This window comes from Aythya ferina (genome assembly GCF_964211825.1).
Source record: "Aythya ferina genome assembly, chromosome: W".
Lineage (NCBI taxonomy): Eukaryota > Metazoa > Chordata > Aves > Anseriformes > Anatidae > Aythya > Aythya ferina.
In genome coordinates, this window is record NC_140313.1 from 13277645 (window position 1) to 13302529 (window position 24885).

Genomic DNA, 24885 nt, shown 5'->3' on the forward strand with positions numbered 1-24885 from the left:
AGCCTGACTTTTATAGCAAATTTAACAGGGGCAGATAGTGTCTCACACAAGATTATTGGTCGAAAGCACTCAGACAAACAACTACAAGAAAACAACCCCACCTGCAAGAAAACAATCCCCTTGTGATTAGCAGTCACGTAGATCTTGTCCTTGAAGCCAGCTGCTGGCAACAATATTTTATAATTCCTCAATTGGGCGATGTGGGAACATTATCATGGGAACTTCTCATAGTCATCCTGGTAGCTTGGTTTGCTCAGCTGAAGCAAGTCATGGCCTCCTTGCTGTTTCAAAAATCCCTCAACACTGTGGTTTGGACAAGAGCCAAGGAGCAGCTGAGTCTGCACAAAGGCAGGAGGTCACCTAGTGGTGAAGAAGAATTATCAGCCTTCATCCCCACGACCTCTGGCGACCACCACCAGAAGGCACTGTGCAAGTGCAGACAGGAGTTTATGGAGATGACTTCTTAGAACTAAATTTAACACGAGGCAGGGGTAGGTTATACATATGTATAGGCATATTGGGAAACTTCATGCACATGTAACTCTTTACTGCATATAACCAAGGCAAGTTGCCGTGTTGAGGTGCACATGCCTTTGGGAGCTATCCTGCATGTGCCTGGTGCCAAAATAAACCACATGCCTACTTTATAACTCATTTGCATTGAGTTGTAGAGTTTTTCAATGAATCAGAGCGTCGGGGAGGCTGGGTCCCGTGAGATCAGTGGCTGGGGTAGGGAAAGCTCCAGCAGCGAGGGAGCTGCAGGGCTGGGGTGCCCAGCTGGCCCCTGGGATGAGGTGGGGCTGCACAGCTGCTCTGTAAGTGCGGGGCTGACTCCAGTGCCTGCACAGGGTTGAGTGTCTTGGAGTGTCGTGACCCACAGCGTGCTGGGAGCTGTGTTTTTTGGGCTGTGGGCTTCTGGCCAGGTGCTTTGGCTTCCAGGGTGGGAGAGCAAGGAGGAAAGGAACGGCATGGCGTGGGGGTGGGTATTCTGTAGTATCTCCAGGATCAGGTGGGCTGCTCTGTCTAGGGCCAGAGGCTTTTTGCAATGTGTGCAGAGGATGGTAGAAAAATCATTGAAAACGGCCCTGATAGTCCAACAGAACAAAGAAGGGGGAGATGTGGGGCCAGAGGCATAAACGAACTTGGATAGCCACCAAAGTCTTATCACTTTGGTCGGCAGAAAGTCCTGGGAACGTGATGATTAAGAGGGATTCGGGAAAGCACCAAAAGACTGTTTTATATAAGACTGTAATATAAGTGCTACCATGAAATTGCTTAATCTTAGGCAATGAGAAAATAACAAAGTGCAGGCAGGCTGTATTCTGTTGCTAGGAGGTTTCTGTTGCTCGGAGGCATGCCACCGAGAAATCGCGTGATGTACGGCGACACCTGCTGTTAGCTATATACAGTGTAAGTTTACATATGCATGGCTTTTGTAATGTGCTTATACATATGCATAACATATGCCCATCTCATATTATAATTAGTTCCAAGAACTAATCTACATGTGGTCCAGAGTGTACTGCTCTCTGGTGGTCATCTCAGGTGGTCTCTTGAGATGAAGTAAGGATCTTCCTTCCTCTTCCTCATATCTGAACTTTTCACATTTTTTTCTGGCTCTTGTACTTTGGGTTCTTGTCCAAACCACAGGAGCTGTTTCAGCTGGTTCTTGAGACAGGTTCTCTATCTTCATTAGGAGTTACCCTTTGTGAGGGGCCCCAAAACTTCTTGCTTCAATTAATTTGTACAATAGTTACCAGCAACATCTGCTAATTCAATACAGCAATCTAGGTATTCATTAATCAGTATCCCATCTACTAAGATTCTCTTATCTCCCTTTCAATGCACCCTTGATGCTCCATGGACGGAGAAGTTGAGCCCTGGAAGCAGGTCAGGCTGGACAGAGTAGACAGTGGGGCTCCAGAGCAGGTGGGCAGGGAGGGAAGTGGTGTGCATGCACTATGAGAACTACTTAATTTTTGGAGCATACATCAGCATCAGTGTCCAGAGGCTTACACAAGCCCTGAGCATGGGAAGATTTGGCCAAGCCAGCACCAGGGAACAGGTGTTTATGAGGCCTCTAAAACTTCATCTCAACGACATCTCAATATTTGCTCTGATTTTTGTAATGCACATGTTGCTGTGCCAAAAACATACCACGAGAGGGAGACGAACAGCAGAGCCGAGCTTTCCTCTCCAGCATTCCTGATAGCCATTTGCTAGAGAAAACACTGCCAGTTGTTGTGCAGAGGAAAGTCAAATAACAGCTTTCTCTAGAGAATTTGTACAGGCTGTCGCGTTAAGGGGTGTAGCTGATTAACTGTTATGGGCCCGGTTGGATTCAGGGTACTGAACCAGTCGGACATTCACCAAAAACACGTTAACCGTCTGGGGGTCCCATCAGACATTCACCATCAACGCATTAACGGTCTGGGGGTCCGTTCAGACATTCACCAAAAACACATTAACCATCTGGGGGTCCGTTCAGACATTCACCAAAAATGCATTAACCGTCTGGGGGTCTGGTAGGATTCAGAACACTGAACTATCACGGATAACTACCCTCACCCTAGTTGCACTTAATGAGAGTTATCACAATGCAATCAAGTATAGTTTATTACAGCAACAGATAATCAGGTTCTTTTGGATTGCCGGTGATAGGGACTGTCTGCAAAAGCAAGATAGTATGCATGAAATACATAGGTGTTATAGGTGTTACAGATGTTACAGGTGTTACAGGTGTTACAGGTGTTACAGGTGCGCAGCCTAGAAATAAACGCATTAAAAGGATCAAAGACTCTATAGAGATTTATAAGCAAGTATTCAGATCTCACCCAAAGGCGTCCCAATGGGGGGGGGGGGGAAGAGAGGCTCAGCCCGTCAACTGATCCCAGGATTCAGGAGGTCCTAAGGATGTTGTATTTCCTCGGGATGGTATCTCCCCTGAAAGTGGTATCTTCCCTAACATCCCCTCTCTCTTGGGCCAATTTATATTATTTTCTATCTTTTAGGTGAAGCTTGAGTGGCTCTAGTCAAGCATATCTTAGTTATGATTGGTGTAAAGTTCTCCCGTCTCCGTTTAAAGTAATAGGCTCCAAGAAATTCAGAGCGCATGCTCGGTGAGGGGTGGTCGCACCTTGGAGGCAGGTAGCTTTTGGGAGGTGTGTTTTGGTATTATAATGATATTATAATGAGCAAAAAGTACACTAGGGTACAGCATTTGTCAAAACATGACAGGTTGTTGGCTCAGGGTGGCAAAAAGTGCAGCTTTGTGCACAAGAACAATCGAGGCCCCACCTGATTACAGAGCCTAGCCGTGGTGTCTCCACTCCACTCTACGCTCCGTGCTGTTCCTTAGAGCTAGCACACCAAGTTTCCCCAGCGCGATAGCATCTAAGGTTGGGAGCCTAGGGAACGCTCAGATAATGCAGTTATGCCCTACCCTGAAAGCCTCTTCAATGCTGTACATTTTCCTTAAAAAATGTGAATGTTAGTTTTATTTTCCTAGTTACTTCAGGCATTTACACCACACAGGCCAAAATGAAGGGGAAGAAGCAGCCTACACCAGCTTGGCTTTTGGTCCACTCTATATAAACCCAAAACTATTTCCTTCAGCAAACAAGTGCAAGATTGTGACAGACCCCTTGCATGCTCTGTGATGGAACGGATTTTTCCACTCTGCTTTTGTTCATAAAAATGAGATGATGAAAAGCAATGTGGCCACAGACACTGATGGGAACAGACCTGCTGATGTTGCTTGTCCAGGCACCCTGTCTCCAGGCGGTCAGAAAAACACAGCTGGAAAATGGCTTGGCAGAAAAAGACCTGGGGGTCCTAAGTTGAACAGGAGCCTTGCCACAAAGATGACTGTCTTCTACAGGAGAGATGAGGAAACACTGAGAAAATCCAATAAAGGGCCACAAAGATGAATAAGGGATCGGAGCACCTGTTCTAGAAGGAAAGGCTGAGAGAGTTAGGACTGTTTCACCTGGGGAAGAGAAGGCTCGGGGCTCACATTTTATCAGTGTGTAGAGATGTCTGTTAAGAAGGCAGAGCCAGGCCCTTCTCGGTGGTGCCCTATGACAGGAGGTCAGCTCCTGGGACTGCCTTGCACCCCAGTAAGGGATGATGAGGAGCCAACAAATACCACCTACATTTTACACACCCACAGCCCAGCCTAGCAGAGGTAGGCCAGGACTTTTAGCAACATGCATATGGGGATTTGCATTGCTTTAAAGTACCTATTGGAGTGCAAGAGCTAATGCAGCTCCCTATGCACACCTAATCCACGCAGTGCAACCAGAGCCTAGGAACACAGCCAAAAGCAGCAGTATAATGGCAATCTGCTACTAAGTGGTTTTCAATGCACCTCTGTGGGAGTATGGCCATGGGGGTTGACAAGCCCCATGGTTGGTGATAACATCGGACTCTTAACAATGAGACCATCAGGAATGTAAAGAGTTTAGAGGGAACAAAGGAGGGTGATTCAGCAGATGCCTTGCTGTCTTGGACTGCTTATTCTCCAGCCCTTAAGACATGAAAGTCGCTGGGTGTTTGATGTTGCTGGGCAAAGTTGTTTGACCAATGAAAAGTTAGTGGAAAAGTACTGCTGTAGAGCTAATGGTATAAGAAGGGAGCCTGTCCTCAGTAAAGTTGAAGTTGAAGTTGTCCTCAGTAAAAGAGAGTTGAAGTTATGTCATCAGAAAGAAGTGTTATATATGGAGTGGTAATTCGTGTCGAGAAAATGGTTGATATTAATAAAGAAGGGGGAGATGTGGGAGTGTGGCCATGGGGGTCGGAAAGCCCCGTGGTTGAGATAACACTAGACTCTTAACTATGAGGCCATCAGGAATATAAAAGAGTTTGGAGGGAACAAAGAAGGGTGATTCAGGAGACTCCCTGCAGTCTCCAGTTTCTTGTTCTCCAGCCATTAAGGCATGGAAGTTTCTGGGTGTTTGCTGTTGTTGTTATTTGCAAAGTTGTTTGACCAATGAAAAGTTGTTTTGAAAAGAGCTGCTGTGGAGAGAAGGGTATAAGAGGGGAGCCTGCCCTCAAGAAAAAAAAAAAAAAAAAGGCAACACGATGTGATGAAGTTATGTCATCAATAAAGAAGCAGAAAGAAGGAATGAAAAGGAACAGGCTAGCAGAATGGAGACCAGGACGGGAACAGGCACATTGGTCGCCTCATGAAGATAGGTTCGGCTAAACTCAGCAAACTGCTCAGAGAAGCTTGTACTGAAAGTCACTGGAAATGGCACACTGGAGCTGGAGAGAAGCTCAAGCTGAGAGAAGCACACAACTGCCTCTCGCTGGTAAGCAGTTGCACATTATGGGGAATCATACATCCTTAGAAACAAAGACTGTTCTGGTAACCTTACAGCTTATTCTCCTTCTTAACAATCAGACAGTTTATGATCCTGAAATATGGGACCAAATTGAGGTCAAGGTGTGGGGCTCTGCAACTAAAAACGAGAAGGTTGCAGTGGGATTGCTTGGCACCTGGCGAGCAGTCTCTGAGGCCTTAAAGAGCCATGTGGGGCCACAATCAGAAACGTGTGGTTTGCCAGATAGTGAGGGAGCTGCGGGCTCCTTTACTGATCCGACTGCTACGCCATGGGCCTGTTATATATGGAGTGGTAATTCGTGTCAGAAAAATGGTTGATATTAATAAAGAAGGGGGAGATTTGGGAATGTAGCGATGGGGGTCGGAAAGCCTCATGGTTGGTGATAACATCAGACTCTTAAGGATGAGGTCATCAGGAATGTAAAGAGTTTAGAGGAAACAAAGAAGGGTGATTGAGGCGACGCCCTGCCGTCTGGGGTTGCTTGTTTTCCCCTCTGTTAAGGCACGGAAGTTGCTGGGGGCATTGCTGGTTAGAACTGTTAACATTTATTGTTTAATGTTATATGATAATAATATTAGTGTGATTTCAAGGGTTAACGAAAGGCGGGAAAAGCAATCACGTTTTGTTACTTTCGGGAACCTTGTGGTGGGCAGAGCATGTGCAGAAGAGGGAGACAGTCAAAGCCGCTCCTGCAGTCTGGAACAAAAGGTTGCTAATGGTGATGGGGAAACCGTGAGCCTTTCACCCACAACGACCACCACAAAGAGAATTATAATATGAAGCGGGGATAGGATATCCATATGTATAGGCGTACTTGGGTTTCTTGTAAATATGTAACAGCAATGTCCTATATATATTTGGAAAGTTCGATGGGTGCGTGTGCGTGTTGGTAGAGCATAGACTTCCCACGTGCCCAGCGCTGTTTACTTGCCTTTTATAAATATTCTTTTATGTTACTAAATTCAGAGTTGAGACTTCATTTATAACAGGCCCCTCTGCTGCTACAGCCATTGAAGTCTTTTGCTGTTTTTGCCCCCTGCTGACCTGCACGTGCCTTTAGCCCCAAGCCCTATTGGCCTTGAAAAGGAGATGGATATGCTTTTCTTCAGTCTGGGAAGAAGGGGATACATAAGGCCTGAAGGCTGAGTTGCTTGACAACTTAAAGCAAGACATATTGTTCAAAAGGAATGGAAAATGGAGACTTTTAAGTCATGGAATTTAAAGGATTGTTTGTTATCATTTCTGATTTTACATACGTATAGGTGTACTCGAGTTTAGTAAGTCATGGAACTTAAAGGATTGTTTGTTACCTTTTCTGATTGTATAGGCATAGTTGGGTTTAGTATGTAAAAGCAATGTTCTGTATATTTAGAATGTTTGATGTTCGTGTGTGTGTGTTGGTGGAGCGTAGACTCCCCGCACACCCAGTGCTTTTTACTTGCCTTTTATACCTTTTATAAATATTGTTTTATAAATATTACTAAATTCAGATTAAGTTGAGACTTCATTTATAACAGAAGTATAAGTTATTGATCCCTGAAAGGAACCCTGGTGTCCGTGTGGTCATTCTGCCACAAATGGCGCCCGAACACGGATATGAAGAACGGGGACAATCTGAATGAGCAGGGACAAGCTAGCAGAACAGGGACAAAAAACAAAAAATGAATAAACAGAGACATGCTAACGGAACAAGGACCAGGACAGGAACAAGGAAACTGATCGCCTCATGAAGATAGCTTCAGCCAAACTCACCAAACCCCTCAGAGAAGCTCATACTGAAAGTCCCTGAAAGGAAGCGCACCTGAGCTGAAGGGAAGCTCAAGCTGAGAGAAGTGGACCTGCGCACACAACTGCCCCTCTCTGGCTGAAGGTAAGCAGTTGCGTACCATGGGGAATCATATGGCCTTAGAAACAAAGACTGTCCTGGTAACCTTACAGCTTATTCCCTTTATTAACAATCAGACAGTTTATGATCCTGAAACATAGGACCAAACTGAGGTCAAGGTGTGGGACTCTGCTACTAAAAATGACAAGGTTGTGGCAGGATTGATTGGCACGTGGCAAGCAATCATTGAGGCCTTAAAGAGCCATGCGGGACCACAGTCAGAAACGTGTGGTTTGCCAGACAGTGTGGGAGCTGCGGGCTCCTTTACTGATCCGACTGCTACGCCATGGGCGTAGTAATGTTATAAATGAAGTCTCAACTCAATCTGAATTTAGTAATATTTATACTAATAAAAAGTATAAAAGGTATAAAATGTATAAAAGGTAAGCAAACAGCGCTGGGTGTGCAGGGAGTCTACGCTCCACCAACATGTACACACGAACATCAACCATTCTAAATATACAAAACATTGCTTTTACATACTAAACCCGAGTATGCCTATACAATCAGAAAAGGTAACAAATAATCCTTTAAGTTCCATGACTTAACAGTCACCATTTTCCATTCCTTTTGAACAATATGTCTCGCTTTGTCAAGCAACTCGGCCTTCGGGCCTTATGTATCCTGTTCTTCCCAGATCGAAGAAAAACATATCCATCTCCTTTTCAAGGCCAATAGGCCTGGGTCAAAAGGCACGTCCAGGTCACCAGGGGGCGTAACAGCAAAAGCCTTCGATGGCAGTAGCGGTGGGGGGGCCGATGACATAGCAGTCAGATCAGTAAAGGAGCCCGCAGCTCCCTCACTATCTGGCAAACCACACGTTTCTGATTGTGGCCCCACATGGCTCTTTAAGGCCTCAGAGACTGCTCGCCAGGTGCCGAGCAATCCCACTGCAACCTTGTTGTATTTAGTTGCAGAGTCCCACACCTTGACCTCAATTTGGTCCCATATTTCAGGATCATAAACTGTCCGATTGTTCAGAAGGAGAATAAGGTGTAAGGTTACCAGAACAGTCTTTGTTTCTAAGGACCTATCACAGAATCACAGAATTTCTAGGTTCGAAGAGACCTCAAGGTCACTGAGTCCAACCTCTGACCTAACACTAACAGTCCCCACTAAACCATAGCCCTAAGCTCTACATCTAAATGTCTTTTAAAGAACTCCAGGGATGGTGACTCCACCACTTCCCTGGGCAGCCCGTTCCAATGCCTAACAACCCTTTCAGTAAAGAAGTTCTTCCTAATATCCAACCTAAGACTCCGCTGGCGCAACTTTAGCCTGTTCCCCCTTGTCCTGTCACCAGGCACGTGGGAGAACAGACCAGCACCCACGTCGCTACAGCCTCCTTTAAGGTACCTGTAGAGAGCGATAAGGTCGCCCCTGAGCCTCCTTTTCTCCAGGCTGAACAAGCCCAGCTCCCTCAGCCGCTCCTCGTAGGACTTGTTCTCCAGACCCCTCACCAGCTTCGTCGCCCTTCTCTGCACCCGCTCAAGCACCTCGATGTCCTTGTAGCGAGGGGCCCAAAACTTAACACAGTACTTGGGGTGCGGCCTCACCAGGGCCGAGTACAGGGGGACGATCACTTCCCTAGCCCTGCTGGCCACACTGCTTCTTATAACTAGCCAGGATGCCGTTGGCCTTCTTGGCCACCTGAGCACACTGCTGGCTCATATTCAGCCGACTATCCACCATGACTCCCAGGTCCTTCTCTGCCAGGCAGCTTTCCAACCATTCCTCTCCCAGCCTGTAGCTCTGCTTGGGGTTATTGCGCCCCAGGTGCAGGACCCGGCACTTGGCCTTGTTGAACTTCATGCAGTTGACCTCAGCCCATCGGTGCAGCCTATCCAGATCCTCCTGCAGAGCCTTCCTACCCTCGAGCAGATTGACACACGCACCTAGCTTGGTGTCATCTGCAAACTTACTGAGGGTGCACTCAATGCCCTCATCCAGATCATCGATGAAGATATTAAAGAGGACCGGCCCCAGCACCGAGCCCTGGGGAATGCTTCTAGTGACCGGCCTCCAACTGGATTTCACTCCATTCACCACGACTCTTTGAGCCCGGCTGTCCAGCCAGTTTCTAACCCTACAAAGCTTACGCCAGTCCAAGCCAAGAGCAGCCAGTTTCTTGAGGAGAATGCTGTGGGAAACAGTGTCAAAAGCCTTGCTGAAGTCAAGGTAGACCACATCCACAGCCTTTCCCTCATCCACCAAGCGCTACTGGAAGAACTACACCAAGAACTACTGGATTCATAAATGTAATACACGAATTATAACATTTATGAAGTTTAATATTTAAACCATATCATTTTCAAAATACAGAATTGTTAATTTTATTGAACAAGTTTTCCAGTTTTCAAGCAGTGACCTTGCAAACAGTTCAGATAATCGGTGACCCTTAAAAGCACAAGCCAGTGTTTTCAAAACAAAAAAAATCTCCTACTTAAATATCTCCTTTTTAGTGATCTTCTAAGAGGTTAATTACTAACCACCGTTTGCTGCTTATGTTACCATCCTCATCCTCTATCCTTCACTCCTTATCTCTTCTCTTAAACTTCACGTTGTCACTGTTTGTTGTTTTCAACCTTTCTTCTTGGATGGATGGAACAACATGAAACAACTTTTCTAGCCAGAATAGAATAATTTCTGAATTTTATTAATGTATTAGCATTTTTCATTCTGGTTGTGTCAGTGGTCCACTGACTTAACTGACCAGCAGCCTCCATTCCCTGCCACCAGCCCCTAACTTCCCCCCCAGAACAGAAGAACTGAGCAACCATTCTGGAAGGTTCTGGTGATTAACGTTGTCATGAATATATGAATTTTCTTTACCCTCTTCCAGTCTTAAACCTATTTGTACTTTTTTTCTTTTTTTTTAATAACCTCATAGGAAGAAGTAGCTCTATATATTTGCACGGGGTCACAGTGGCTGCTGCTCAGCAGGCATTGATCTATGGAGGATGGCACTGTTAGCCCACCGTGTTGCTGGAGGGCAGCCAATAAGCAATGACCTATGAAGGACATCACAGCCAGGTGATTGTGATGACCCATGGTGGCAGAGACCAAACTGTCCTTCAAGAAGGCCCCAGGCTCACTGCACCGTCTGGTGCTGAGGGGTCTTCATCTCCTCCCTCCCAGCTGGGCATGGTTGTCTTCTGCTGAGGTACCCCGGTACCACAGGGCACTGACCATGGCATCTGCCTGGGAGAGGAAGTACCTGTACTCTGAGATGGGGAAAAGGAGCGTGCTTCTCCCCGATCTCCTTTCTGAGGACTTCACCTAGGACAGCCTGATCCCCAAGGTTATCGTGGGAGTGCTGTTCTTAGCGGATTTTTCAGGTGGGCTGGGCATGGTAGAGCCTCCCCGGAAACGAGCCATTGGGACACACCAGGCCCTCGGGGGCCCTGGCCCATAGATGGCACAGCTATCTTGTTGCCGTTGAGGACTCCTGCTGTGATGGCTAAAGAGAGCACGGATTGACTTCTCTTGTGATGCAGCGACTGACAGGCGCTTAGGCTTGGCAGCACGGGACTGGCTGCCAGGTCCTGTGGCCCACGTAGACATGTCCTGATTTCTGCCTGTTCTTCCTGCAGGTTTCACTGCTTTGTCAGAGAAGTGTGTCCAGCAGAGCGGCACAGACAGAGGTGCTGACAAGCTGGCACAAACGCTCAATGACTACATGAGCGACATTTTGGAGGGTAAGAGCCATGCTGCCAGGCTGTTGTATATTGGGCCCTGAGGTTGCTTGTGGAGGGCAGAGGCAGCCTTCCTGTACCACCTGCTCCTGCCTCCTTGGAAGGGCTGTGGAGCTCACTGTGGCCTGGGGGGACAGTGGGAGCCGTGGGGATCCCGTGGCGAGGGAGGAGCGCAGCAGGTCTCTTCTGCTGCCCACTGTGATGAGGGAGGCCCCAGTGGACTGCAGGCGTGCCTCCAGGCAACAGGAAGGGCTGGAAGGACTTTCCAGGGAATTACAGGCCCGTCAGTCTGATGTCAGTATCAGGGCAGGTTACGGAGCAGGTGATCCTGAGTGCTGTGACATGGCACATGCCTCCAATGGAGGGATCAGAAGCAGCTGGCATGGGATTTTGAAGGCTAGGTCCCTCCTGACTACCCTGATCTCCTATGACAAGGTGACCCACTTGGTAGAGGAGGGAGAGGGTCTGGTCATTGTCTGCCTGGCTTTTTATAAAGCGTTTGACACTGCTGCCCACAGTATTCTCCCAGAGAAACTGGCTGCTCAGGGCTTGGGCAGACATACTGTTTGCTGAGTAAAGAAGTGGCTGGATGGCTGGGCTCAAGGAATCCTAGCAAGTGGAGTTCAATCCAGGTTCAATCCAGTTGGTGTCTGGACACCAGTGGCCTTCTCCAGGGCACTCTACTAGGGCCTTTTTTGTTTAACATTTTCATCAGTGACCAGGAGGGAGGAGGGGATTGAATGCACCCTCCATCAGTAAGTTTGCAGACGATTCCAAGTTAGGCGGGATGGTTGACTGGCTTGAGGGTGGGAAGGCTTTGCTGAGGTAGGCTGGGCCAAGTCCAGTCACATGCCACTGAACAAGGCTAAGTGCTGGGTCCTGCGCTTGGCGCACAGCAACCTAATTCAGCCACATAGGCCTGGGGAAGGGTGGCTGGAAATGTGCCCAGTAGAAAAGGATGTGGGGTTGCTGCTTGGCAGCCAGCTGAACATGTGCAAGCAGCGTGTCCGGGTCTCTAGAAAGGCCGATGGCATCCTGGCCTGCATGAGAACTAGTGTGGCCAGCAGGGCTAGGGAAGTGATAGCTCTTGGACACGGCAGTGGTGAGCCCACACCTCGAATATTGCATTCAGTTTGGGGCCCCTGACCACGAGAAGGATGTCTGAGTTGCTTGCGTGTGTACAGAGAAGATCATCAAAGCTGCTGAATGCTTCTTGCTCTCTCCCCAGGGATCTCCGCAGGGCAAATGACCGTACTGGCTGCTGGAGACAGGTACCATCAGCAGTACTTCATCTGCAGCCAGGCCCTGGATGAAGTTATGGAGGCCCAAAACCTTGCGGTTAAAAGTGAAGTGATTGTCTCACCCACCTGCTGGAAGCTGTGTGAGCAGGAACAGATCCAGACCAAGCTTCTTGGTGGCAAATGGGCTCTGAAGGTAGGTGGACGGGTTGGCCTCTAGAGCCTCTCTGAAGACCCGCACCTGAGAGGGAAGGAGGCAGCTAGAAGGCTGAGGCACTGGATGTGGAGAGAGTTGTAGCTATAAGGGTTGGTAGAGAGCTGAAGCAGTCGCCCTTCCATCTCAGGGGTAACTCTGGGTAGTGCTTGCTTGGTGTGAGGGGCTGAGGGAAGCATGGGAAGGGTGTGGGCCCCACCAGCAATGTCCCCCGTGGGTCGCGCAGCTGTCCTTGAGAGCTGGGGCATGCTTGGGTGATGCCTGCGTGTCTCTGGTCCTTCTGAGGAGGCACTTCTGTCACAGCTGAAAATCCAGAGAGGTGGGCTTGCTGCACCAAGAGGTTCTGCCCTTCTCTGGAAAGTGAGAGTGGAGGGGCAGGCTGTGTCTCCCGGGGCTCCTTGGGGAGGCCAGCGGCAGTACTTTTGTTCTGCGTGTCTGCAGCTTCAGAGGATGGAGAACGTCTGGATCAGAACGCCAAGATGCTGCAGGCCAGTTTGACCAACACGCAAAGATGCAGCGTTTGGAAAGGATAAGTGAGTCCCTGCTTCACCCTGTTCTGTGACTGGCTGGAAAAATGGGGCCTGCCTGCTTCAGAGTTCCAGGGAGGAACTCCCCCTGCCCTCTTCCACCTTTCAGTCAGCGTTCGTGCCTTTGTCCCTCCTGTGCTTCAGCTGAGGCTGTCGCGGCCACCCCCTCCTTCCAGGGGACAGCTCTGGCCGAGCAGCTGCAGAGGGGAGCAGGAGGAAATGCCAAAGAATCTTTGCTCTGCTTTTCCCAGTGCCAGCCCCATCTTTCAACCCCCTTCTAGTCCCGTCCTGCCAGTGAAGGCCTGCGTTTGCTTCCCTTAGGGCACCGAAAGCCAGCTTTGCTCATGTCCAGTGATCCTACAGTGGCAGCAAAGATGAACAAGCACATACCAGCAGCTGCTCTCAGGAAGGTAAGGCCACTGCTGCTGGAGGCTGCATTTTGGGAGGGCAGAAGAAGGTGTGCATTGCATGGGTGGAGCTCTCGTGAAAACAGACAAATGGAAGAAAAAGCACCCTGGGGCGGGAACCCAGGGGACCTGATGCCAGGACTACTGGTGCCGCATGTGCCAGGCAACTGCCCATTTTGTGCTGCTCCTCAAAGAGGCACGGGTGGCGGGAGGTGGACTTCCCTCTGTCTTTTCCATGACTCTTGCTCTGGACATGCTGTGGGCACGAGGTGAGGACAAGGGGGCAAGTCTGCTCAAGTCCCTGGGACGTGCCAGAGGGTCGCCCCTCGCGTCCGTACTTGCCACAGGATGGAGTGTTGCTGGAACATTCCCCTCTGTCGTTTGTGCTATGACTGTGCTATGACCTGCCTGCCGCGGGCTGGCCTGCGATTTGCACCGAGCAGAGGACTTACTCTTCCTCCAGTAGTACCTGGTATTGCCAACATGCCTGCTCTCCCTTGGTACGTGGCACGGGCCCAGAGGAACTGCCGGGAGAACAGGCTGGCAAAGCTGTCGTGCTCTTCACTTCCAGCTGGACGTGGATATGCCGCTGCACCTGTGGTCTGAGCTACGGCCAGTCACCAGCCTCTTTATCCAGCTGCAGTTTTCTGCAGAGGCCAACTTACTGGATCTTTGGAGGGGCCTCTGTGATGCCAACAGGATGATTTCAGCAATCGTCAGTCCTCACAAGGGCAAAATCAACAAAGGCCTTCTGTTTGATAAGGTGAGCGTAGGGGAGCAATCCCACCCCCAGAGGGTGGCCTGTGTCTGTTTAGTGGAGAGGGACTGAGGAGCAGCTCTGCCTTGCTGGTGGGATCAGTCCTCTGTGGTTTTGTGTTGACCTGCAGCTGTACTGGTCTCCCTGGTGACTGCAATGGAACGGCATTAGCTGCTGGCCATAAGCACTGTAACCAGATGTGTTGCATCTGTCCTCTGCAGGGCTGCACATTCCTCTGTGTGTTCGGAATGTCTGGAGCAAAGCTGCATCACGAGAGCACCCGTGCCTTGGAAAGTGCTCTTCAGATCTTCAGCACGTGCTCCACGTCATTGAGGAAATTTGAGTAAGTGTGTGGCGGTGTTACAGGGCATGCGTGCTGCCTGGGACAGCGCAAGGGGGCTGACCAGCAAGAGACGTGGCCTCCTGGCTTGGCCTCCTTTGCCCCTGGCAGGATTGAGGCAGCACCCTGAGAGGCAGCAGGTGGCCCCTGGGCTTAGCTCATGGCAGACAGGCGCAGTCCCTCCAAGCAGAGCCTGCCAGGAACAGGGCTCGGGCCTAATCTCAAAGTCGCTGGCATTGTAGGTGCTCTGTGGGTAGCACCTGCTTTCCTCCACTAGTGAGAGGGGCTGTGGCCTGCTGCAGGTCGCAGCCATCGGGCCTCAGGGGAAGGGTCCAAGCCATCTTGTGTGCACCCTCCCCACGTCTCTTCTGGGTGGGCTGTGTGGTGCCCCGAGCTCTCCAAGTCCCCAAGGCACGCACCGGCTGTGGTGAACTGGTTGGTGCCATGGGGAGACGTGGGAAGTGGCAGAGCGGGCGAGCAGGACTGCGCCTGGGGCTCCACTGAATTTGCACTTCTCTCCCTGTGTGCCAGGGCAATGTCTATTGGGGTCACCAGTGGGACGGTGTTCTGCGGCTTCTGTGTCCATCCTGAGAGGGCCGAACATACAGGTACTGCACCTTAGTCTGAAGAGTGTGACGCTGGCGTGGGTGTGCTTAAGCATGTCAGTCATGAAGAGGTGGGAAGGCTGGGGCAAACACATATGCTGCAGCCTGCCGGGAGCGGCCCAGATGTCACGGGTCTCGACCTGAGGTGGGAGAATGGGCTCAGAGACTTGCGGTTCCCGCTGGGTCCGCTTGCCCTGCTGCGGGGCTGACCTGTGCCTGAGGGTGTAGTCTCAAAGCTGGGAAAAAAAAACAAGGAAACCTTGAAGAATAGAAGGAGGCCTGTAGCTTGTGTAGTATTTCTATAGCTTGTATAGTCTTTTAGGTGAGAGAATAAGGGAACAGAGAGACAGGTAGCCTTGAGCTAGCAGAAGCAAGGGACATAAGGGATAAAAGGTGAAAACAAGGAGGAGCACAACAGCTCCAGACTAATCTGTAGTAAGCTTTTGCTCATTAAGGGTCGTAAACTTATTAAAAAGCTGTCGTGGTTTAACCCGGCCGGCAGCTAAACACCACGCAGCCGTTCGCTCCCCCTCCCCCTCCCTCTCTGGGACGGGGGAGAGAAATGGAAAGTGAAGCCCGTGAGTTGAGATAAAGACAGTTTAATAAGACAGGAAAATAATAATAACAATAATAATAATAATAAAATATAATAAAATAATAATAATAATAATAATAATAACAACAACAACAACAACAACAACAATAATAATAATAATAATAATAATAATACAATGGTGATAATAGTACTACTAATAATAATATGTACAAACAAGTGATGCACAATGCAATTGCTCACTACCCGCTGACCGATGCCCAGCCTAACCCTGAGCAGTCCGGCCCCCTTCCCCCGGCTAGCCACCCCTGTATATTGTTTAGCATGACGTCAGATGGTATGGAATACCCCTTTGGCTAGTTTGGGTCACCTGTCCTGGGTCTGTCCCCTCCCAGCTCTTACTGCATCCCCAGCCTGCCCGTTGGCAGGACAGAGCAAGAAGCTGAGATGTCCTTGGCTTGGTATAAGCACTGCTCTGCAACAATTAAAACATCGGGGTATTATCAGCACTCTTCTCATCCTAAGCCAAAACACAGCATTCCACCAGCTACTAGGAAGAAAATTAATTCTGTTCTAACTGAAACCAGGACAAAAGCATACCCATCAAAATGCTAACGTATGCTAATGTGGGATTTGGTGTGTCCCCGCTCCCCTGTCCCCCACTCTTTCTCTGTAATGTGCAAACTCAGGAGACATAAGTTAGGCGAGCTGTAATAGCCAATCAAAAGTACCCAAAGAGATAGCTTTCACAAGTTTGCTGTGTATAAGTAACAGTGATTCAAGTCAGAGGTGTTCTGGCTTTGCGGAAGATCGCCAAGCACCTGACTCTGCAGAGTTATATAATGAATTATTTAATTAAAAGATCTTCGCTCTGTGTGCTTATTGGTGCAATGCACCAATGGACATGCACCTATGGACAACAAGGGGAAGTAGCCCTTGGCCTTGAAGGGTGGGGCAAGGCTGCTTTCCTAACCATGTCAATGTGTTCTCTCTCCATGGCAGTGATTGGCCATAAGGTGAATTTGGGTGCCCGCTTGATGGTGCACTACCCCAGGCTGGTGTCCTGTGATGAAGACACCTACAAGGACTCTCGCCTGCCCAGTTACCTCTTCAAGGAGTTGCCGAAGACAAAGTTGAAAGGTGTTACAGATCCCGGCCCTATCTATCAATATGTGGGGATCACCGACAAGTGGTGAGTGTCTTCCGAGCCATCTGGATGGGGGCACAAGGGGAAGCCAAGGGTGCAACCTTGACCAGTAAAGAGGAGCTGTGCAGCAAGAGACCAGCCTGGTCTCCCACAGACATCCCATCCCTGTGGCCAAGAAGATCCAAAGGCCTGTCATGGGTCTGCTTTGTGCCTTTCTGCCCTTGTGTCTCCTGCTGCTAAGAGAGCTGGGAGTGATGCCAGTGGGGTGCGGAAGGTTGTCCTGGCTTTGGAGACGCACGCTAGCCATGCAGGCTTTGTCCAAGTGGCTTTCTGCTGGGCTCCCTCCCTGCCCTGTGTTTGCTCCACTATGTGCAAGGCTAAGGCAGAGGTCATTCTGATGCAAGGAGGAATTTTTTCCCAGCTCCTTCTGTGCAGGAAGCTTTGGGTCAGTCATGTCGCCTTGGGGAAAGGTGGGCCACTGGGCCACTCTTCCTCCTGTCTGCCTGCTCAGTTCTCAGCTGTCCCTCTGGGCCAGGGTTGGAGGACCTTTTGGATGTTAACGTTGCTGTCTCTTGAAAACTATCAAGAGACTAGAGCCAAAGGTGCCAGGTGCTTGGTGTCCTGAGCCACTAAGTGACACAGGTCCTCCTTTCCAAGAGGCTTCTTTTGCTTGTCCAGGGTGGCAGAGCAGTCTACTAGCCAACAGCACACCCTGGCTTCATTGCCCCATCTGGGATTTCTTTGGTTTTGGCCTCTGGCGAGGGACTCCCAACACCTTCTGCTGTCCCACCATGGCTGCTGGCCTTCTTCGTGCTTGAAGCTGTCCTGGCATGTCCACTCGAACGTTGGCCGGGGAGCATGCTCCGGGCAGCATGCTGCTGGAAAGAAAAGCAGTTATCTGCGGAGGGTCTCCTCCCCTAACACAGCAGGCTCTACGTTCCCTGGCTTCTGACCAACTAAGTGAAACTCATGTTTTGTCTTCTCTTCTAGCATCTTTGACATGGGTCTTACCAAGGAGAGGTCGGACTATGGCCCCTTGCTGGGTAGGTAGAGAAGTCCTCGCTCTTCAGAACCCCAGCTGCTTCCCTTTGCCCAAAGCTGTGCGCCTTGCTGGAGGTTAACCCTGGTAGGCAGCTGAGCCCCACACAGCCGCTCGCTCCCTTCCTCCCTCCTCTAGCCTGCTGGCTGGTGGGGCAACATGAGAAACTGTAGAGGCCTTGACACTGTGCCAGCACTGCTCGGCAAGAGTTCAGTGTGTTCTTGGCGTTCCTTTGGTGGCAAGTCCACCACATCACAGCACACTCCAAGCTCCTGTGAAGACAAGGAGCTGTATCGCAGCCAAAACCACAACAGGCCCAAAGACGCCACCTTAGCTACAGGGTGCTGGCAAGAGCTCTGGGGCTCAGGGTGCAGTGAGATGTTTGGCATGCCTTTTGGGCGCAGCTGCCTGCAGTGCCTCAAAGTGTGCCCTCCAGTCTTGGGCTGGATCAGTGTGGGGAGCTGCGTCCAGCTGGCTGAATCTCGTTGCCTGTGGGAGGAGAAGCGGAGGGGAAAGAGCTCCTAGGAGCTGCGCTGTGTGGCCAGTGGGCAGGCAGCTCTGTTAGTGCTCTAAGGAAGGCAGTGGTGCCAAAGATGAGATGAGGGGCTTGGAAGGAGGCCTGGGTGTAGGCAGGCTTGCTGATGTGGGTGGAGGGAAGCCGCCGTGCCAGCAAAAGGGAATTCTGCCCTGCTTTTCAGCATGCTGAAACAGCTTGTTTCCTGGTTGGTCTTCACAGGTTGGGAGGTGGAGATTGACCTCTTTGAACGCAGCTTGAAGGCCTACGAGACTTTGGGACAGCCACACATCCTGGCGTACACAGGCATTCTGGGCTCTGGAAAGAGCCACTTACTTACTGAGCTGGCCTTTCTGGGCCAGGCCACTGGGCACAGGTAAGTGGGTTTTTTGAGACCCTTCCCGTGCCCGTCCCCTGACGTTCGTGGAAGACTGTGATGCCTCTGCCCTGTGCCTGGCCCTCCGCCCCCACCCGCGGGACTGTGCACCCTGCGTTCCTTTGCAGTAAGAACCAGGCGGCGTGAGTCTCTAACTCTCCTGTCTTGGCAGGCGTGGACTACTGGGGGCCTTTTCTGCAGCTCAAGTGCCTTTTGCTTTTGCACCGCAGGGTTGTCACCGTGGAACTGACCGAGGCCAACGTGAGGCAGTCCTTCTCTGCCATCCGTATGCTGTTGGCCAAGGCCCTGGGACTGCAGGCAGGTGAAACGTGCGAGGACCGGCAGCGCACCCTGCAGGCCAAGCTCCAAGGGGCGATAGAAGAGAGCAGTTACTTCCTCCTCAATGACATTTTCCTCGTCAAGGTGAGAGCGAGAGGGAGGCGTCCTGAGGTAGTCTGGTTGTTGTTTGGGTGTTCTGCTGGGCTGGGAGTTGCAGTGCTCATAGCACCCCGTTCTGATTCCTGGGTCCGGGGAGGCTCCTTGTCTGTGGTGACTTCATGTCCTGTGCCTGTGCCAGGTGTCTTGGTCAGCACCCTGGAAAGGCCAGTGAAGAGAGGCTTGTGCTGACCTCATGCTAAAGCAGAGGCGCTTTGCTCTGCCGTCCAGCTTGGTGGATAGGCATGCCTGGTCGCAGGATGATGTTTCTTTCTGACTCTGCTTTCCTGTCCAGTTTGCCGTCCCATACAAGGTTTGCAAGATGCGTGACACTCAAAGGAAAAGGGAGTTGCAGAAGACTTGTAGGAAAGTGCTACAGAAGGTGAGCGTTCCTCCTTCTACCTGGGTCAGAGAAAGAAAACAACCCTGCCTGCTGCAGGCTCCACATCAGAACAGCCTGAGTGGGCAACAGGATGATGTGCCAGGGTCACCGCCCTTCAGGGCCAGGAGTCCCTCCTCCCAGAAGCCCCTCTCATGCCCCTCCCATATGCCTCGTAGCTAGCCTCCTGTTAAGTTGGAGGGTATGTGCCCTGGAGGAGGATTGATGCCTTCTGCATTCCTTTGCCCAAACTCCCTTCTTCAGAAGGGCAAGTGATGTTCGAGGAGGCCTTAAAGTCTCGCAGAAATGAAAAGCCAGTAAGCTTCTGAAGAGGGAAGCAGCTGGGGAGAGACTTCTGAGTATTCTCCGTCTCCGGAGAGAGAGGCTACATCTCCTCCCCTAGAGGACACTTGAGAATCCACCAGACTCCACACAGATCCATCTGCTTTTTTCAGACCCTTGGAGGAGAATTTGGCATATTTGTCATTGACAACATCCACTTCATCGACCCTGCCTCCTGGACTGTCATGTGGCCCGTGCTCCAAAGCGTCACGCTCTTTATGGTCATGAGCTTAGCTCCTGGCCACAAGAGAACGGAGAGCTTTTTCAAAGCTGCAGCAGACAGCACAACGTCCCAGAGAATCAGCTGTCTTCATCTGGAAGAGCTGAAACCTGCAGCTGTGGTGCAGAAAGTCTGCCACGACATTGGAGTGGTCAGCATCCCCAGGGATCTAGCAAGGTATGTTGCAGGCCACCGAGCTCTTCTGGAGGGGTTGGACCTATGCTGCCACGGAAGGAAGTCGCCCCGCAGGAAAGGAAGCACGGGGCCTTCTGGCAGCATCCTTGACTCCAGCAAGGGCCTGGGTTTCTCCTTAAGACTCACCACAGCAGGTGTGAGCTAAGAATAGGCAGCTCCCAGGATGCAGCACGTGGGCAGTGACAGCCCTTTGCTGTTTCAGAGGAGGAAGGGCAAGGCAGGGAGGAAAGGGGAGAGAAGAGGAGAGAGGAGAGCAGAGGGAGATGGGTACCCAAGCCTCAGCGTGGCTGAGGTGTGAAAAAGGCTTTGACCGATGTAGCCAGGCTGCAGTAGGGATTCCCAGGAGCAGGGGTCCAGCCAGCTGCCAGAGCAGATCTGGGCTCCCAAGGACAGGGAAGATCAGGCTTGCTGTGTTGTGCTTTGGACATTGCCCACAACCATTTCCCTCGGACTCCAGCAAACAGTGTAGGGTCAGGGGTCCCAAACGCCCAAGCCAGTAGGAGGACCGCCCCCTTCTGAAGTGAGCCGTAGCTGTGACAAAGAGGCTGGTTACCCTGTGAGGCCTGAGTGACTCGCCACCCGCCCATCAGAACTGTGTTGCACCATACTTCCCTGGTGTTGGTCACTGCTGGGTCTGCTCCTGCCCAGGTTCCTGATCCAAAGAAGCTCTGGCATCCCATATTACTGTGAGGAACTGCTGCACTGCCTGTGTCGCAACAACATGCTCTTGTTCAGCACTGGGAGGCAGGACAAAAAAGTAGAGGACAACTGGGAGGGCTTGATCGGTAAGCACTCTTGTTGCGGACTGGCTAGATGCTGTTGCATGTCGCTTCCTCCCCCCCCCCCCCCCCCCCCCCCGCACAACCGTGTCCTGTGGCTTTCCAGTGAGTCTGGGCAGAGTCCAATCTGGCAGCAGGACAGAACTTGATCTGGCTGAGGTGTGGGCTCCTGCACACCTTGCTGTCACCTTGGCAAGCCACCAGCTCCCTCGAGAAGAAAGCCCTTCTGCAGGAGAGAGTCAGACCTGGGAAAGTGTAATCCAAAACCAGAAATGCCCGCAAAGGCGCTGGGAACTGAAAAGCTTGGCAGTAACACAAGTTACTGCCAAGTAACTTGTAATTGTTACTGCCAAGTAACAGTAATTGCAAGAGCAATGCCAAGCAGAGTGCTGTTGCCCTGGGGATAGCCTGCATGGGCTTTGCCTTTTGGATTATCACTGGCAATTTCCCTGGCTGTGGGAGGGAGTGCTGTCAAAGGTAGCAACCACTGCGTTCTGTTGCGGGATATTCATTCAGTACAGCTGGACAGCTGGTCCGAAGGCAGAAAAAGAGTTGCAAGGGCAATGCAGACAAAACCATTGCAGTGGAAACCGGTTTGCTCTGCTCACTGACCGCATTCGGTGCGGGCCATGAAGCGCACCCAACCGTGACAGGTTGGACTTGCCCCACCTTGTTCATGCTCTCTCTCTCTCTTCCCAGCTTCTGCAGTCGAGGCTTCACCCATTGTCTCAGCCACCTCAAGCTCCAGTGCTGGGAATAACAGTGGCAGGGTCTGCACCATCAGAGCAGACGTCAGCCTGGAGACCACCGTGCTGCCGGCCGCCTTGAAAGGTGAGGGGCTGAGTTTGCGGCTGTGCTGGGGTCCTTTCCTGGGGTGCACATGAGAGAGGGGCTGGGCATCGGCATGCTGCAGAGGCACCCTCTCAGCCTGGGGGGCCCTGTCAGGAAGGCGACTCTGGTCTGAGCAGAAAGAGCTCTGTGCTTAAGGGCACAGATGTCTCCCTCCGGGCTGTGGGCCAGCTGTGAGGCCCACAGCAGTTGTGGGGAGCTCCAAGTCCAGCTCTGAGGTGGTGAAAGCGCTCTCTGCTCTCTGTGTGCGCTGCTGGGCGTCAGCCTAGTTCAGCTCTGGTAGGTCGCATCATGGGTCGCGTGTACCCGCAGGATCGTGCCCTCCCCATCCGTGGTGGAGGAGCGCTTGTGCGCTTGAGCCTCTCTTATCCCTGGGCCTTGTGGCCTGTGGTTGCAAGAGGAGTGGAGCCATCTTGAAGACATTCCCCTGAGCTGCAATTGCCCAGCAGGTGCCATCCTGAGGAAGAGAGGCCAAAGTCTACCCTGTTTCCTGTGGTGGTACTATCCAGACTCTCCAAGCTCAGGCTCCGGGACACAAAAGAGAGAGATGTTTTGCTTCTTCTTGACAGAGATTGCGCTGGCTGAGCTGGACCGGATCACGCTGCAGAAGCAGATGGTTTTGAAGTTTGCAGCCATCATAGGGCCAGTGTTTACCACCCAGCTGCTGGCTCACATCCTTCCCACTTGCACCAGGCATCAGATGAATTATTTGTTGGACATGCTTGTGAGTGACAACATCCTTAAGTGGCTGAAGGACACAGGGGTGCCCAGAGACATCCAAGATGCTCGAGAGGGGCCGGCCACCTCTCAGCAGGCAGGGAGCGGTAAGTGGTGGCAGAAACGTAGACCCAGGAGTGCTGTAGCTGAAGGAGGCCTTCCCCCACCAGCTTTGTGCAAAGGGAAATTCCCAGCGGCTGTTGGGAATGCCTCTACCACTCTGGCTGAGGCCACCATCCATTGCCTTGCAGGGGTGGAGAGGCCGTCTACAAGCAAGGAGACCATGGAGCAGCAGGCTGGCGTCCTGGCCTTCTGTGTCCCGCTGCTGCGGGAGGCAGCCTACGAGCTGTGGCCCAAGAGACAGAGGGCCAGCACGCAGCGCAAGTGTGCTGCCTTCCTGGAGAAGCACACGCACAAATGCCGGAGCTGCCACGGAGGGGACTTTGTGGCCTTCCACCACTTCGCTGTCCCCCGTCCCCAGGACGGGGAAAACTGCCAGGGCTCTGCTGACGAGGATGACTGGCACAGCTGGGAGGCCTTGGTGCTCGCTGGAGAACAGCTGAAGAAGGACAGGACTCACACCCCTGAGGGTAGGCTGTGTGCTGTGCTGCGGAGCCCCCTCCCTCTGGAAGTCCAGGCCCATGCAGGCTGGGCTGGGGCCCACCGGGTCCCCAGCACCAGGGATAAGCCAGGGGACGAGGATGATCACCACAGCTCTTGTGCCCTGGGTCTGCTCGGCAGGACCCTTGCAAGCCTGCAGCTCTTAGCCCTGGCTACGTGGAGAGTCCCTTGACATGCTCTCTTCTTCCCAGGTAGTGCAAATGCCCTGCAGCCGCAGCAGGCTTTCTCAGAGGAGGAGTTCAGGTGAGGAGACAAGGTTATGATGATTGTGGAAACGAGCGAGCTCCAGAGGAGACAGATGGAGCTCTGCCATTTGGCTGCTGGCTGGAACTCCAGCTTTGGGAGGAGGAGGCTGGCTGTGGGGTGGGAGCTGGGATGAGACAGCAGGAAATAGGGCTTTTGTTGCTACCTGTAGGGAGAGCAGGATCATTTCAGGTGATGCTCATCTGCTCTTTGCTCTCTTCTTTTCCTGGCAACCTGCCTCTGACCAGAGCGTCAGAGCGGTTTCCACCAGAGGGCAAATGGACAACTGCACAGCCCAGCGGGACCAAAGAGAAGGATGGTGGCCAGTGTTCCTGCAAATGCGAAGCTGTCATTGAATCAGTGCTTGTGCCTTTGGCTCACCACTATGTGGCAACAGGCAATGCTTCCCGAGCCTTCTACTACCTGCTGGAGTGTGCGGCTGCCTACCTGCACGTCTCCAACAGCTACATGGTGAGTGACCCTGCTTGCCAGCACGCACTGCACCTGGAGTCCACTGCAACAGGACATGCCTGCTGAGGGGCCTCCCAAAAGAAACAGTGGGGGCAGAGCCGGACTGTTTCCTGCGCTTTGTCTCTCCCACAGCAAGAGACGCGGAGCACTGAAACAGGCCCGTCAGCACAAGCTGCATTACCTGGGAGGCAGTCTGAAGGCTCCCTTGGTGCCTGAGCTCTGAGCCCACGGGGCACTGTGCTAGGGAAGGGATCACGTGGGGAGATGTGGGCCCTCCTAAGGCAGGTGCCACAGGAGGCAAGAGGGAAGGGTGGAGCTGGCCGGGGGCTCTGCACCGATGCTCACCTGCTGCCTGTGTGCTTGCTCAAAGGCCCTTATGAAGCTCAACGAAGTGGAGGTCCTGAGGAACTCCATGGGGAAGACAGCAACTGTGTTAGACTGCTTTGAGGAGGCGACCTTCTTCAGCCTCAAAGCGGAGGTAAAGCGGCAGGGTGACGCAGAGGGATGTCCTGGAAGATGGAGCTGGATGCATTACCTTCTTGCAGGGGGTGTCCGTGTTACAGCAAGCCCCATGTACATTTCTGCAGCCTCTGCAGGAGGAGAGGCTTGGGAAAGCGGTCCATGTCTGCATGGCTTCCTCTTCCTGTGCAGGTCTGCTGTAATCTCGGACGCATGGGTGTTGCGTTAAGGGGTGTAGCTGATTAACCGTTACAGGCCCGGTCGGATTCAGGGTACTGAACCAGTCGGACATTCACCAACAACGTGTTAACCATCTGGGGGTCCAGTCAGACATTCACCAACAACGCATTAACCGTCTGGGGGTCTGGTTAGATTCAGAACACTGAACTACCATGGATAACCACCCTTACCCTAGTTGCACTTAATGAGAGCTATCACAATCCAATCAAGTATGGTTTATTACAGCAACAGATAATCAGGTTCTTTTGGATTGCCGGCGATAGTGACTGTCTGCAAAAGCAAACTAGCATGCA

General features: G+C 51.6%; 2 protein-coding genes across 2 annotated transcripts in view; one reads left to right on the top strand and one right to left on the bottom strand.

The window, feature by feature from the left end:
* Nucleotides 1–24885, bottom strand: part of LOC311426267 (uncharacterized protein) — a 95719-nt gene that overhangs the window by 23586 nt on the left and 47248 nt on the right. The gene's annotated exons all lie outside the window — the stretch shown is intronic.
* Nucleotides 4388–23426, top strand: LOC311426481 (adenylate cyclase type 10-like; the record flags this gene model as incomplete). The annotated part of the gene is made up of 18 exons (XM_084502856.1): nucleotides 4388–4409; nucleotides 10824–10928; nucleotides 12154–12359; nucleotides 13186–13314; nucleotides 13883–14074; nucleotides 14290–14411; nucleotides 14940–15016; nucleotides 16569–16758; nucleotides 17704–17756; nucleotides 18489–18642; nucleotides 18873–19065; nucleotides 19373–19459; nucleotides 19912–20195; nucleotides 20862–20998; nucleotides 21692–21823; nucleotides 22411–22665; nucleotides 22810–23148; nucleotides 23371–23426. The coding sequence occupies 18 exons, from the start codon at nucleotides 4388–4390 to the stop codon at nucleotides 23424–23426; spliced, it is 2733 nt and encodes a 910-aa protein (XP_084358982.1).